The sequence below is a fragment of the Mastigoproctus giganteus genome, chromosome 5, assembly GCF_048544385.1.
Source record: "Mastigoproctus giganteus isolate SK-2022 chromosome 5, ASM4854438v1, whole genome shotgun sequence".
NCBI classification, from domain to species: domain Eukaryota; kingdom Metazoa; phylum Arthropoda; class Arachnida; order Uropygi; family Thelyphonidae; genus Mastigoproctus; species Mastigoproctus giganteus.
Genome location: NC_143579.1, coordinates 101,059,965 through 101,076,883, shown reverse-complemented (window position 1 = coordinate 101,076,883; position 16,919 = coordinate 101,059,965). Strand labels below are relative to the sequence as shown.

The 16,919-nt window shown below is 36.9% G+C and overlaps 1 protein-coding gene across 2 annotated transcripts in view; it reads right to left on the bottom strand.

Moving 5' to 3' along the window:
• Positions 1-16,919, bottom strand: part of LOC150085587 (protein DEK-like) — a 252,237-nt gene that overhangs the window by 2,659 nt on the left and 232,659 nt on the right. For both annotated transcript variants that reach the window (XM_090374124.1, XM_090374125.1), the window contains one exon: positions 11,487-11,555. In XM_090374124.1, coding sequence (XP_090230250.1) covers positions 11,487-11,555 — 69 coding nt within the window. The remainder of the gene's footprint in view (positions 1-11,486; positions 11,556-16,919) is intronic.

Sequence of the window (16,919 nt, the reverse complement as noted above, 5' to 3'; positions counted from 1 at the left end):
ACTTGCAGTCTGCCAAACCCCATGAACTTTTTCTGACAGAATCTCAGTTATCGGTTGATTCAACTACTGCTCATCTCAGTGGCCCAAACTATTCACTGTATGATTCCTTTTGACTCAAAGGTGAAAGGAGTGCATATGTCCGTTCTGATATTCCCTGTCAGAGACTTGGTAATTTGGAATCTCTTTTCGATCTTCTCTGACTTAAAATCTCTCCACCTCATTGTGTCAAATTCATCTGTTGTCTCTACCATTCTCCCAACTCCACTAATCACTTGGAGCTCTTCAACTTCCTCTCTTTACAACTAGACTTTCTCCAGTCCAACTCCTATGAGTAAGGAAATTTTTCTTGGTGATTTTAATGTTCACAACTCCAGCTGGCTTACGTTTTCTAGTCACACTGACCCAGCTGGTCGAGATGCTGAGGCTTTTGCAATTACTAATGACCTTGCACAGACTGTTCATTTACCTACAAGAATACCAGACAACCCTAACCATACAGTCAACACTTTTTTTCTCACAAACAACCCTTCTAAGTACATGGTCAATGTGAGTGGTCCTTTTAGGCACCTCAGATCACAACTTGGTGATTGTCTCTTCTCCAATGGAGCCTTTATCTCATGGCTATTCCCAACCTCATGTTGTTTGGCATTACAAGAATGCAAAATGGGAAGACCTGCGAGATTTCTTTTCTTTGGTCGGACTACTGTTTCAAAACTGCTGATGTCAACGTTTACTCAGATAGTGTCAGTGAAATTATTCTTGTAGGAATGGAATCCTTTATCTTACACTCCACTTTAAAATCTCATCCTTTATCTAAACTTCGGTTTACCAATAAATATGCTAAGGTCGTCCAGGAGAAGAATGTTGCATATAGTAATTGGCTTGTTTCCAATTCTTCAGTTTCATTTTCTGCCTACACCAAAGCTCGTAACAATTGTAAAGCAGTTATTAATCAGTCCAAACTAGATTTTTAATAGGCAAGAAGTAGAAAACTTGCTTCTTGCAATAACGGTAGCCGAGCATTCTGGTCTCTTGCCAAAGCTGTTGGCTGCAACTTTTTCCCATCTCTGCACACACCTCTGTCAAAACCAGATAGTTCTGTTGTCACTTCAGCCAAAGAAAAAGCTGACCTGTTAGCATCCCATTTTTCTTCCAACTCCTGTATTAATGATGTTGGTAAAATACCTCCCACAATTCACAACACGCTCCATTCAATGCCTCCTGTAGTAGTCTTCTGTCAAAGGATGTCTAAAAGATTTTGACGAATCTTGATGCTAAGAAAGCTCCAGGTCCTGATGGTATTTCTCCACTTGCTCTAAAAACCTGTGCTCCTGAACTTACACATGTTCTTTGCTGCCTTTTTTTTTCACTTTCTTATTCCAAATGTGTTTTTTTCCTTCTACTTGGAAATTTGCTCACATCCAGCCAGTTCCTAAAAAGGGTGACAAATCCCTCCCATCCTACTATCGTCCCATTGCAATTACTTCTACTCTTTCTAAAGTAATGAAGAAATCAATTAACTGCCAGCTCTTAAACTACCTAGAAACCTTCTTTCTGATCAACGATCGCCAGTATGGATTCTGCCAGTGTCGATCCACTGGTGATATTCTGGCTTATGCTGCCCATTTAAGGAAATGGGCAGCATAAGGAAAATTTCAATGAAACACAAGCAGTTGCTCTTGACAACCCAAAGGCTTTCAATCGTGTTTCGCATAAAGGTCTCCTAAAGAAGCGTCTATCTTATGGTTTGCCAACTGTTTTTTGTAATTGGTTATCCAGTTTTCTCTCTGATGGCTCACTGAGGGTGATGGTAAATGGCTCTCTGTTGTCTAACTTCTCCACTAATGCCGGTGTCCCCCAAGGTTCAGTTCTTTCCCCCCCCCAACTCTTTTCCTCTTGTATATTAATGACCTCTTCCACTGGCTGGAAATCCTATCCATATTTTTGCCATTGATAGCAAATTGCATTATACTTTCCATTTTGAGAAACCTTGCCCTGCTAAATCAGTTTCAACTTCTCAAATATCTGCTACCAATTCCTTAAATGCCGATCTCCAGGTAATTCTCCAGTTGGACAAAGACAACTTAGTTTATTTCAATCCTTCTAAAACTCAGTCTTGTCTTATATCTTGCAAAAAGGATTCTTCTGCTCCTATGCTTATCTTTTGTGATAATCCGATTTCTAGGAAAAATGATATCTCTTTTGGGGATTAACCTGACTTTTAATCTCTCTTGGCACAAGCACAATACAAATATTGCTTCCTCTGTATCTAAAAAACCCAGTTTTCTCTTTCGGTCTCGGCATTACTTTTCTTCCAAACAGCTGTTCACACTGAAAAATCGTAAATTCGCTGTACCATGGAATGCTGTTCCCACATCAGGGGTGGTGCCCCAAAAACCTCTCTCAGGCTTCTAGATTCCATTCAGAAGAGGGCAGTTAGGTTAATTAATGATTCATCTCTAACAGAGTCTCTCCACTTGCTATCTCATAGACGTACTGGTTCTGCTGCATGCCTTTTCTACAGATACTTCCATGGGTACTGTTCTTCCGAATTGGCTTCTATAATTCCCGCTCTCTCCTTCAAAACACTCCAAACACGTGCAGCCACCAGCCAACATCCATTTACTGTCCAACTTCAAACTTACAGAACCAACTTTTCGTCTTCCTCGTTTATTTATTCAACTGCCATTTTCTGGAACAACCTTCCTTCATATGTATTTCCTGAAAATTACAGTCTACAGAAGTTCAAGTCTAATGTCAACAAATATCTTCTTTCGTCTTCTCCAACCAAAGCACAGTACTAAGTACTATAGGTTCTATTACATCTCATGTTCGGGGTTTTCATAAGAAAAAAAAAAAAAAAAAAAAAACCACCACTATTAAAAACTAGTTTCTGCCTTATTTTGTTTTTTATATTGAACTAGTTAATGTGTAATGTATTTTTTGTTCAAAGCAACTAAGGCTTTAAGAAGACGGTGAATACCGTATTTGCAAGCTGCAAGATTCCGAGAAGAAAAATTGCAACCTTTGCTTGAAATTTTCATAGGTTTTTATCATGCAGTAGTTAGTGTTAAAAAAAAGGCCAATGAAAATTCCTTCATCAAGATGAGATTTAAAACCCAGACCTTTTTTTTTTTTTTTTGCACAGTGTGAAGGACAGCAATCATAAACACTGTGCAATAATGTGGGCAAACCACATCACCTGTCCATCCCTTCCAATAGTTTGTCTAGTCCTTCCTTGAATTTGTCTCATACATATGTAGTCTGAGCAAGAGGAAGGATGCCATTAGAACTGAGTTTGCTTTTCAATCAAAAATGATGGTAACTTCTCACTAGTAACATTTGCAGATAACAGAACAGCAAGTCTCTCTCTCTCTCTCTTTCCACCCAAGTCCATCCACACAGTCTAAACCAGTGGTTCTCAAACTTTTTTGCCAGAGGGTCAATACTGATGAGAATGCAGTGATAGAAACTGTGGATGGGTCGCATATTGGGTTAATACTGTGATGTCACTGATATGTATATACACACACACAACATTAAAAAACAACACTTCTCAATAAATTTTGATATAACTGACAAAAAAGTACATAAAATTAGCAAACTTTCAAATGAAACCTTGAATGGTATTTTTTAAATTAAGCAACAATTAAATCTAATATTGATCATAAATTAAACTCACTGAAAAAAGCACAAAATTTTAAGTTTCACAGCATATGATTTATGAAATTGATTTTTGTTTGAGATTATTTCTCATCAGCCTAGGCTCTAAAGATGTTGTGCAGATATGTGAGATGACAATCCGTTAATTTGGACCTTAAGCTACTGTTGTTTATGTTCATAGTAGAGAATGTGTTTTTTTTTTTTTTTTTTCCCACAGATAAATATTTCCAAATAAAGCCATTCACAATGCAGTGTTTTTGTATTTCTGGATATTCTTCTGGTGAGAGTTATTCATAAAACTCTTACCACAATAAGATGCCTTTGCTTCGGCACAATCTTGTAGATTAACCAATTCCAATTGAATAATTACATGGATCTTGAAAAGTAATTAGTCTTTTTCATGATTTTGAATATCTAAAAAGTGCCTGTCTCACATTCTAATTCACATCAAATGATCTTGTACTCTTCTGATCACAGAATGTTTAAAATCTCAGCTGATTCATCCGAAAGAATCTTACATGCTGCAAAATGGAATAAATTGCCATCTACTAGTTGTTTTTGAACTAACTTTATTTTTCAATTTGAAGCCTTCACATAATCAAAAAGATTAGAAACAAACTTCTTATTGCCCTGAAGTTTTATATTAGATGCATTAAGAACCTCAGTGATATTAATCAAGAATGCTAGATCACAAAAACAGTTGATGTTGTGTAACTCAATAATAGTTGTGTCCTTTTGATTTAGAAATTTGGTTTATTTCTTTCCTTAAGTTGAAAAATCATTTTAATGTGCTACCTTTACTTAGCAACCTAACAGTTAAAAAATATATCACATCTCCAAATTGAGCGTCAGAATCTTCCAAGAAAGTCTTCAATGATGTTAATGAAACTTAAATGGCGATTGAAGTCTTTACTTCTGATAAAATTGACAAACTTCAGAACTAAATCCATGGCATGGTTCATCTCCCATACACGACCACTAAGAGCTTCTTGGTGAATTAGTGGCAATCAGTGGTAATGAATTAAATTCAGAGTGAAACTCACAACTTTTTAATTCAAGAGACTCACCAATCCAGATTTTTTACCTACTATGCCTGGGGCTCCATCTGTTGTGATCTCAATGAAACCATTCCAATTTATATTATTAAAATCTAATGCACTACATTAAATATATCAAATTCCCTAGTTCTGTCTTTTAAACTTTCAGGAGACTAAATATACAAAAATTGTAAAATTTTCTATAACACCACGAATAATTATATGAAGTTAAGCCGTTTCCACTGATATCCATACACACGCAAGTGAATATGCAACAAAAGTTTTTGAAAGTTGACACAGTTATATCTTTATTGATATCCTTAATCCTATGAGTCATGGTAATATTTTACAAGCTGATGTTGTTGAAGGTGGACTTTTTATCTGGGCGAATGATATCCACAACCTTCATACACTCTTTAAAAAACTCGCCCTCCATGAAAGGTTTACTCTTCTTAGCAATCTCATGGGTGACTACAAAGTTAGCCAGGACCGAGCCTTCATTTTGTTGAAATTTTTCCCTTCTATTATCACGACTACATCATTGTATCTGGCATGATGTGTATCATAATACACATCATGCCAGATACAACTACATATTGTTCACAGGTGACAAAAAAACTTTGTTTTGTTTAGTCACAAATAAAGTGTTTTCACAATCTTCTTGGAATTTCCTTTTTTTCCTTTTGAATTTAACATTTTTTCCAACAATTTTAAAATAAGGGTATTTTTTTTAAATAACAAATTTTAAATTGATTTTGTAATCTTAGTGAACACACTTAAAATATGATGGTATAACCCTCCTTCACAGTCACTTGCTATGTGACTTACAGACTAAGCTGCTAGTTACGTGTTTTTACGAATGCTTACAGAAAGCCACGAAGGTGTCCAAGTCTTAGCATCACCTCACATGCATCAGTCGAAAGAGTTTCCTTTATTCCAGAAATCTTGGTTGCGGCAAACAAGTTCCCAAAATTACTACCTTTGCATGAAAAAAAGGCAGCATCCTGGTTGCAATACACAAATTCAGGGAACTCCCGTCTTCGCATGAAAGGATGGTTGGAAAGACAGGACTTTTTGCAGTACTTACCAGTCAACTAATTATTTTCTGTGAACCAATCCCACCATATGTCCAATTCCCTCTGTTTTACTCCATACTTGGAATTGGTCAAAAGAAATTTTACCATGATATTCAGTTAACAGGAAATATTCGTGCATGTCCTGCGCATTTCGTATTAACCGGTTTCCACTCTAGTTAGAACACAAGTCTTACAATACTATAAAAATTTTAACAAAGATTTTCTTCACGCTTACACACATCATTAATATGACTGCGAGCCACACTTTGTGAACGCCTGTTCTAAATCACTCCACACTTAAGGACAATGATTAATGTTCCTTTAGCTGCACTGTGAATAACAACAGTTGTGAAAGTAATAGTTTCTTCCTCGCTATATCAGTGATAGCGGAGATGGGGAAACCCCTAGGGCCATTAAACAATGAACGTCAGTGATGAGGTAAATCTATCTCCTATTTTTTTAAATTCTCAATAACTTGATTAATATAAGTATATACTTACATATTATGTATATACTTTTAATATTAATATGCTTGTATAAACTACAATACCCTTAATATTAAACACAATTTATTTCCCAGTAATTAAAAACAATACTATTTAATAATAAACACAATTTCAATTAGTCTTTATTTATGAAACTTAAAAATTGATAATTGTTTTAAAGATTTCACTTTGTTATTTCTTACATGTCCCCTTAAAACACTCACAATGTGTTAAAAGTCTCACAAAAATTGACTGTGTCCATTGCAGCTTGAGCTTGTGAGATTGTCGGCACTGCTTTCGATTCCCTTTCAATTGTCATCCAATCATCGTCTTTGTTGAGCACAGCATCTACAAATGTCACTCTCTGCAAGAAGACCACTAATAATAAGTTGTCATCAACTCGTACAAATTCATCGATGTTACACCTACAGCGTTGTAATGTAGCAGCCATTCGGATAATGGCAAGTTGTTTTCTTCATTTCCATCATCTTCATCTACAACTGAAATTTCATTTGAATTTAATTTCGATTTCTTGAAGCAATTCGATATGGCTGTCGAAGTAACGTTGTTCCACGTATCATTCAATAAATTTATAACATCCAATATCGATATAGACTCGGTAAGTTTGTGTTCTTTTAGACTGATCAGATGTAGAGCTAGAGATCTTTTATAAAATCCTTTCAAACTCTTGATTACACCTATGCCCACTGGGAGGCAGAAACACTAGCTTAATGTTGGACAAATTTTGAATCTGGGGATGTGCAGGACAGTTATCAACTAACAATAAAATATTTTTCTTCTTTTCGAATAGCTCTTTATTCCAATCATTTATGTATTGCCGAAAAATATCCAGTCATCCAATCTTTCTTGTTTACAGCGTAATCCACATGAAGTAGGGTAATAGTAGTGGCACGTGATGCAAGAAAGCAGTGTATGAGCTTATACACCATCAGCCAAAAAAAAAAAAAAAAAATTCACACAACCATTCCCTCTAAATGTTTGTCCAGTTCCTCTTTAAATTTATTTAACCTATCAACTTCCACAACGACAGATGGAAGTTTGTTACAGCAATTAACCACCCAGTGGCTAAAGGCAAATTTCCGCACATCTATTCTACATCTGTCTTTCCTTAATTTGAATTTATGTACCCTAGGTTCGTAATCTAAACAAATGGAAGAATCCCATCACAATTCAGCGTGCTCAACCCATTCAAGGCCTTATATACACCTCAATCAGATCACCATGCAGGTGCCTAGTTTCCAGCCATTGCAATTTGCAGAATTTAAGCCTCTCTTGGTAAGAGGATCCCTTCATTCCCTTCACCAATCTTGTTGCCCCTCTCTGTACACGCTCAAGCAAATCTACATCCTTCTTAAAATGAGGCCTCCAGACCTGTACGCAGTACTCAAGGCGTGGCCTGACCATTGCCTTATACAAAATTCTGTATAAGGCAATGGTCAGGAACATTGCCTGCTAGCAAAATTCCTATGTATCATTGACAAAACCCGCCCTGGCAGCCTGTCTGCACTGCCCAGAAAACTTCATATCTGACGGCACAATTACTCCCAGGTCTTTTTCATTTTCTACCACCTTAAGTGTAGTACCACACAGTTGGTACGTTTCTCTGGGGTTACTTCTACCCATATGCAGTACTTTGCATTTGTCAAGGTTGCAAGCAAGCAAGCGTATGAGCCTATGTAGTATCAGCCAAGAGGGGAAAAAAAAAAAAAAAAAAAAAAAAAAAAGCCCAATAAACCAGAAACTGCAAATTGTTTTTATTTGTGTGACCTCCAGAAATATCAAAGGCATTCAAAATTGATTCTTATAACCAAACATACGATAACAATGAAAGTGTAGGGCAGGTGTGGCGAACCTTTTTAAATTGGCTAAATCTTTTAAAACAACCACCCTCGTGTGCCGTTCAAAATTTTGCAAAAGTACAGAACTTGATTATCTGAACCCCCAAACATTACAGTATCGTATCTATTTTTAGTGTGCTGGTTGTTATTATTATTAGCCATATGGTGCAAGGAAGCCTGGGTTACCCTGAGAGAGAGAGAGAGAGAGAGAGAGAGAGAGAGAGAGAGAGAGAGAGAGAGAGAGAGAGAGATCACCAAGAGAAGAATGATGATATCCAGCTTAGGATCCTGGGTGTGCCAAGCTCATACTCGCCAGATGTGAGCTATGCTGAAATATTACTCCTGCCGCTTAATGCATTTGAAAGACCACTCATGCAGAGACCTTCACTGCACTGGCATGGTGTGAGTAACAGTCTCAATGCAGTTCTACTGAGATAATGCTATTAAAGAGAATGAGAGATCTCACCGCAAAAAAGACAATCTCACATGGTTCAAATAAAAATGCAAGATTACATATTTTAAAAAATAAACCTTCCCAAGATTCATTATATGTAATTACCCGTGTTCATTTATTTCTGTTTATGTAAAAAAAAAAAGTGTAGTTTATAGTTGAAACAATGTAGTTAAGTTCAAAATAAATATAATATACATTTTCTTCAAAACGTTTTGGTTATTATTTACAAACCATTTCCTATATCAATTAATTTTTATAATACTTCATATTTCAAAATATCTTCCATTCAATAATTTAATTGTAGGCCTAATTACACTGTTTCATATAAACTGGGTATTCTCATGTATGTTTGATTATCCGAACCTTGGATAATCGACATTTGACTGTATAATTATTTTTCGCATACACATTTTACTTGACAAAATCATAACAAAAAAAAAAAAAAAAAGACATTATTTCAAAGATGCATTTTAAAACATTATTGTCGTTAATGGTGCAGATACAGAAGTAAGACTTCTGTTGCTGCACCATTAATGACAGATACTTTATATCAGGCTTATAATTTTTAGAGCTATGCATGCAGCTAGTTTCATCCTAGCTGCATGTTTCACTAGTTTCGTCCATGATACTACTCTCACGACTAGACTTATAGTTCATCGCTGAGAACGACTCTCAAGAATATGTTGATGAGAAAATTGTTGGTAATGCTGCTGCAAGATTTTTTAAACAGACAAAAGTTTCCGGAATGGAATTCCAAACTTTTAATACCTCATTTTCTATGGTTTTCTTTGCTAATCCCATCACTAATCGTTCCCCTTCAATATTTTCTATATCAGCTCTGAGGTCGATAAATTTTTGCCTCTAAACCGAGCTGCTCTGAAAGTCAATCAACTGCATCTCAAAATCATCTAGGTCAATCTACTGAAAGGTTTTCAGGTTCAGTTTGGCTAGTTTTACACTATCTGCAAAATTAATGATGAATTTTGCCATTTATTCCAATTCTCTGAACTTCACAAATCTTGAAGAAAACTGTTCAACACTTGACTAAATTTTTTTGGGATACTATGAATTCTGTGTGGCCAAAAAATTTGTATGTGTGTCCCTTGGGCATGCATGCCATAGGTTCACCACCCATGATGTAGTGCATTGATTTCTGAAATTTTATTCTACAAAGCAGCTGATTCTATTAACCAGTGACCATGTTAAGAGGTGACTACTTATTTCACTTTATGATGGGCTTGGCTTGCGATTGTCTCATTGTCTCCAACCGGACCACATGGTCCCTCCTCTCAGTCAATAGTAGCCTTTGTAAATGTGTTGGCAGCATCTTTGTCTTGCATCCTTTAGTTGAAGTGTTTTTTTTTTTTTTTTTTTTTGTTTGCTTTAATCAATATACAGTCAAACTTCTCTAAAATGAATTCGATAAATACAAGGAGAAAAATTCATTACAGAGAAATTTCATTATACAGAGAATATCTTTTTTATTGGAAATTATTATCAAATTAGAAAATGAATTTACATTTATTTTTAATGAATTGTATTTCAAAAACATACTTATTTAAATTAAATGCTTGCACAATTTTCGCAAGTATTACAAATTAAGAAAAAAAAAAAATAAAAAATAAATAATAATAAAAAATTACACAGCAGTGTTAGGGGTAATTACAAATTAAAATTTCTGCACAAGCTCTGTTTATCTTCAGACTGAATTGGGTATGTATTTATTTTGTTTGATAATGGTCTGCACAGCATGGATTACGCAGCAGTGTTATATGCTGGAAACGTAACAGAAGCTACTGGATATTGAAACAGATGATAAACAGCCTTCCAAACCCGGTCTTTGGCAGATTTAGAGATTTTTCACGAGATGGGGTCCTTATAGATAGGTGAATTCCTATATTGCTCTGTCATTTAATTTCTTTTGAATTTGTACCCAGTCATTTCAGTTCACAAATATAGAAAACTAGAAAGCACATTTTGCAAAGGAGACAAGGTTGTCTTAGTAAGCTATATATTTTTGTAGAATTCTAAAAACCACTTCTTTCCATTTGAATGCAGAGCAGTATTATATGCTGGAAATGTAACAGAGGCAGAGAAGCTAGTGGAAGCTAGTGAAACAACAAGTGAAACACGTATACTGTAATCCATTTCTGGAAAGAGCTCTCTTAAGTTATGTGGCAATGCTCTCAAAGAACAGCCAAAGTATTACTGTCATCTCAGTAGATATATAAGTAAAGTATGATCTTCTGTTTACAGTATCATGTTGATGTTTCCATGCTATCATGGTAGCATCTGCTTTTAACACATCAAAGATATGCTTCATTTGTCGTGCCTTGAAATGTTCTTTGTTTATTGACTTCATGTGCCAAAATCCATCCTATCACTTTTTGCCCATCCTCAACCTACAGCCTCACACAGCCTGCTATCACAGTGAATTTTAAATTTAATGTCTTGGTGATTTATGGTTTGCAAAGTGATGCACTTGACAAACTAGTTAATTAGCTGTATGACATAGAAAGATGAAAAGTTTACTTAATTATGCAAATATGCAATACATCAAAAATTCAAGGTTTAATATGCTATTCACTAAAATTTCAGATATAAGTAAACTCTTTCTATTATTTCCAAACTTCGGAAATAATAGAAAGCATCTAATGAACCATCAAGAATTTCCATTGCCATCACAAACCAAAATTTTAAGTTGTTCTGCTGCACTGAAGTTGTAATACCGTATGTTACTGCATAATAAGTGCAGTTAAGATAAATACACTATTAAAACATTTAACTTCAGTGATATTTATTTTGCTTAATAGACATGCCTAACCTGTTTAAGTGGGGTTTTACTGTATATGAACTTTAGAAGATATTAACCTATGGATTTCCAGTTACAAAACAAGAAACTGTATACTCACCGATTTCACTGTTGACTTAATGAAATCTTTTTTATCACTTAGATCAAAATCTGGATACTCATCAAATACCTTAAAATCAAACATTACTGGAATTAGTACAGAGGAATACTCTCATTAATCATTTATGAAAATATTTTCACAGTAATACCACTGCATTATTTATAAAAGATAGTAACTTTTAAATGTTAAAATTCAAAGGATGTTCTTCTGTAAGGATTTCTTTCTTTTGTATTTAGAAGGTTCGGCAAATTTTATATAATGAGAAAATTAACCTATTGGCATCTAATTTAAGATTAACTTGATAGAATCATACTTAACCTTGATAACAAGAGTTTTAATCCTAATGGTATGCCTTCAAATATTCTTAAAGTTTGAATGCTACACTAGTTCTTATTCTGTATAACTCCTCACACTTCTATTCTATGGTACCCCTCTCCAAATGCATAGAAACTTGTGCAGTGGCTTCCTCAGCATCCCTAAAATTTTTCTATTATTCCTTATATTAGTTTCGTTATGGGCAAAAATTAACTTCATACAAAAGTGACCAACCTTAAAATACTGGGAAATTAGAATCTAATAAGGTGTCCTTAAATAAATAAACAAAGCTTGGGCTTGTATCAAACAGATCAGATTTAGGATGTCATGCCTTCCCCTAAAAGATTAGTGCACACTCCTTTATTAAAAAAAACATCTACTTAATTGCTGCATATATTTTCTTAAATATTTCCATAGCCTCAAATTTCTGAACTAGCACCTTTTAGTCATGAGTGATATAATGTGCTGAAAAACATGTAATATTCCGGGCCATTAATAAGTTTCCTGAGCCTTTAGCTAATGAAATCCGGGTGAAGTCAGCTGCAGTGTTGAGTCAGGTGAGGAAGGCACCCCCGAATCTCAGCCTTAGTCAAAAGAGAGCTCTAGAGGAATTGAGAAGAGACAAAGGAATAGTTGTTTTACCAGCAGACAAAGGGAGATCAACGGTGGTCCTGAATACAGAAGATTATAATAAGAAGGCATTGGATCTTCTGTAAGATAATAACACTTATAAGGTGATCCAGAGGAACCCGTTGGTGGGGCTGGAACGGCGAGTCAATAAACTGATACAATCCTGGTTGAACACGGAGAAGATTTCCAAGGAGACTTACTGGTCATTACACACTACAGGTAGTCAACTCCCGCGATTCTACGGACTGCAAAAATTCATAAGGCAGAAGTGCCCTTGAGACCTATAGTTTCATTTATAGGGAGTCCTTCCTATGCGCTATCAGGGTACTTGGCTAAATTAATTGCACCCATAGTGGGGCAGTCCGAATATGTTGTTAAAGACAGTAGAGAGTTTGTGAATTTTGTGGGGAATTTGACTATAAATGATGATGAGAGCATGATCTCTTTTGACATTATATCTTTATTTACATGTATTCCTATTAGTCATGCAGTATATTGTGTAAAAATGGCATTGACCAGGGATGCCTCCCTTGGTAATAGATCACTTCTCGGTGTGGAGGACATTTGCACCGGGGTAGAATTATGTCTAGCTAGTACTACCATGTTGTTTCAAGGAACTATGTATAAGCAGGTTCGCGGTACTGCCATGGGTTCACCCATTAGTGCCACCGTGGCCAATCTGGCCATGGAGGAGTTGGAAAGTAGGGTTTTTAGTGGGTGTTCGTTTCCTATTAGGAATTGGAGAAGATATGTTGATGATACCTTTGCCCTGGTCCAGAAGGGGGGGGGGGAGGATGATGCCGTTTGCTGGCTTAATTTATACAATTCCCAATTTATACAATTCACCTCAGAGGTGGAAACGGGTGGTACCCTGTCATTTTTGGATGTATTGATCTCCAGGGTGGGTTTTAGACTTAAGACGTCAGTTTTTACAAAACCCATGTGTAGAGGTCAATACACCCATTTCAATTCAGCACAAGCTGGACAATATAAGAATAGTGTTGCAAAAGCTTTATTTGACAGAGTAAGAGCACACTGTACCACTTCTGAGGATAAAGAAAAAGAAATTAATCGTGTCACGGCAGAACTTAGAAAGTGCGGATACCCCCAGAGGATCCTGGATAGATATAGTAGAGGAGTGTCCGAACGTAGGGAGTCGTTCGTTCCAGTAGCCACCGCATACATCCCCTACTATCCGGGCCTTACTGAACATCTAGCAAGAATTTTACGGGGTTATGGGACACGCTGTGTACAGCTTCCTGGGCGGAGGCTGTGCACAGCTGTGTCTCAGTCAAAGACCGCATACCAAAAGATCTTAGTAGTGGAGTGGTTTATAGAATAGAATGCCCGGATTGTGGGGAGTGTTATGTGGGGGAAACAAAACGACGGCTCAGGGATCGTCTGGGGGAACATTTAAATGCCATAAGAACCGCTGAATACAACAAGTCTGCTGTGGCCGAACATTTTTGGGAGAAGCAGCATCAAATCTCCCCGGAGGACGCTATTATTTTGGATCGTGCACATGGATACTGGGAGCGTAAATGGCTTGAGGGTTTACGGATTAGTTCATCCAGTAGGAATACAATGAATAGAGATAGAGGTATACGCATTAATCCTATCTTGAACGATTTTCTTTGCCACGTTCCCAAGACATTTCCGCTTCCAGTTCTGACCATGTGCCGATTGAACCACGTGGAGAAATACCACGTGTGGAGGTACCGTGAGCCTGCTACTTAAGGAGATGTTGCAGGAAGTAATATCACTGTTGAAGAAGGGAGCTGACGCTCCCGAAAGCTTCAGGTTTTTAGCGCTTTTAATGTTTTATATTTTAGCAAAATTTTATTGTAAATGATCCTTTATTAGTTTTTAGCATTCCGTAATAGTTTATTGTAAATATTTTTGTGTAAAGATTGTAGTCATATTAAATTTTAAAATTTTATTCAATGGTCGGTGTATGAATTTATATATTTTTAGACTTGAAGTGGTGCATTTGGATTTGGATTTTGATTTTATTGGCACAAAAACGACTAAAGTTATACTGCACCAAGAAAATATTGAAATATCAACAGAGATAAATTCTGGTAACCTTTAAAAAGGTTACCTCGTCAAATTGTTATCTATATATATATATATATATATAAGGCAGTATAAGATTAAAAGTAAGTGATCCAATTTATATGTGTGTATATATTTTAATGGCTTGTAAAAACTTAAAAACTGCTGACATGTGGTCGTTGTCTGATAAAATTTGACTGAGTGTATAAGGCTCAGTCGGATGAGTAAAAGCGGTAAAATATATATTGCGAAAATGGGTGAAATTAACGCAATCTATTAAAATATGCTTTATTGATAAAATGGTGTCGCAAGACTCGCACGTAGGAGGGTCATCTGCCCTCAGCAGAAACGAGCAAGAACAACTTCCTCGCTCCGATTCCTCCGCAGACTGGACTGCCAAGTTACTATTACAGGCTTTATTTGATATAATTTATTTGTTCTCTCTCTCTATGCCATAGTTCTTGCCATTGGGAATCTATCTTGTTGCGTATTATTTGCCTGTAGTCTGTACAGGGGACTGACAGGCAACGATTATTAGTGGATGTTGCTGATTTGGCTGCAGTGTCAGCCAAATCATTTCCCTTTATCCCAATGTGGCTAGGAATCCAGCAGAAGCGGATATCAAACTTGTATTCATGAAGAGAATGTATCTTCTGCTGAACCCGACAGAGAACTGGATGAGAGTTGTGTCTCAAAGATAATAAAGCCTGTAATACACTCAAAGAATCAGAATATATTATTGACCTTTGGCATTGACAAGTTCGAATGTGATCCAAGGCTAACTCTATAGCATGCAAGCTCAGCAGTGTATATGCTGGATTCAGGAAGAATCTGCTGAGATATTATATTGTCCGGAAAGACAACAGCAGATCCTACGCATGATTCAGACTTTGAGCGGTCTGTGTAAACCGGCAGGAAGTCAGAGTGCTCATCTCGGTGTGCAGAATACAGCTGCTGGTAGACAGATGATGGAGTCTCAGGCTTTACCCATTTCTTAAGGGAAAAGTCGCACGATGGGGTATGAGCATGCCAGGGTGGAAGAGTTTCTTTTGTTGTTTGTGCAATCTTGTCTACCATGATGTTAAACTCTCTGAGTAGCTCTTGGACACAAATACCAAAAGGTCGGTTGGCAGTCTGATGGATATTGTACAGGTTTTCCCAAAGTGGTTCAAAAACGGATGTCCACATAGGATGGTCTGGCAGAGATTTCAACTTTAAAGCATAGTTTAAAGACAACTGCTTAAGTCGAAGGGATAACGATGGTTTGTTTGCTTCGACGTATAAGCTCTGGACAGGAGATGTTCGAAATGCTCTAGTAGAAATACAGATAGCCTGATGGTGGACAGGATCCAGCCATCGAAGGACACTGTATCTGGCTGAGGAGTATACCTGGGCCCCGTAGTCTGATTTGGAACGTACAAGTGCACGATAAATATGTAGTAGGGTGCACCTGTCTGCTCCCCAACGCGTAGACGAGAGAGAGAGAGAGAGAGAGAGAGAGCGAAGAATATTTAGTCCCCTCGTGCACTTTGTACGAAGTTGACGAATATGTTCTAAAAAGGTCAACTTTTTATCAAAGACAAGTCCCAAGAATTTTGTGTCTGACACTACTGGAATAGCATTTTGTCCGAGCCTTAATTCAAGTTCAGGATGAAGATTACGCTTACGACAAAAGTGTACGCAAACGGTCTTCTCCGGCGAGAACCTGAAGCCATTTGCAAGTGCCCAGGAATTAAGGCGATTGATGGCTTGTTGCAGTTGTCTTTCAATAACCCTCATGTTGCACGACTGACAGAATATGCTAAAGTCATCAACATAGAGGGCGCTATTTACAGTTGGAGGAAGCTGTTCTGTGATAGAATTTACTTTGATGGCGAAAAGCGTGACACTTAATACTGATCCTTGTGGTACTTCCTCCTCTTGGCAGAAGGGACGAGAGAGTGAGGATCCCACATGAACTTGGAAAAATCGATTGGCTAAAAAGTTTTTTATAAAAGTGGGGAGTTGCCCTCTAAGACCAAGGCTATGCAAATCTTTTAAAATGTCAAATCTCCAAGTTGTGTCATACGCCTTCTCCATGTCAAAGAACACTGACACCAAGTGTTCGCGTTTTAGGAAAGCATCCCGGATGGATGTTTCCAGTCTAATTAAATGATCAAGAGTTGATCTGTTTTTTTTCGGAAGCCGCACTGGATGCTGGAGAGAAGAGCATTCGATTCTAAATACCACATTAATCGAAAATTAACCATTCTCTCCAGGATTTTGCACAGGCAGCTAGTCAGAGCTATAGGACGGTAATTAGTAGGGAGTTTAGGATCCTTTCCTGGCTTTGCAAATGCAAGCACAAATGCCATGCGCCAGAAATCCGGAAATTGCTGTTTTATATAGATTCTGTTATACAGAACAAGCAGGCGATCCATAGATGCAGGTGAC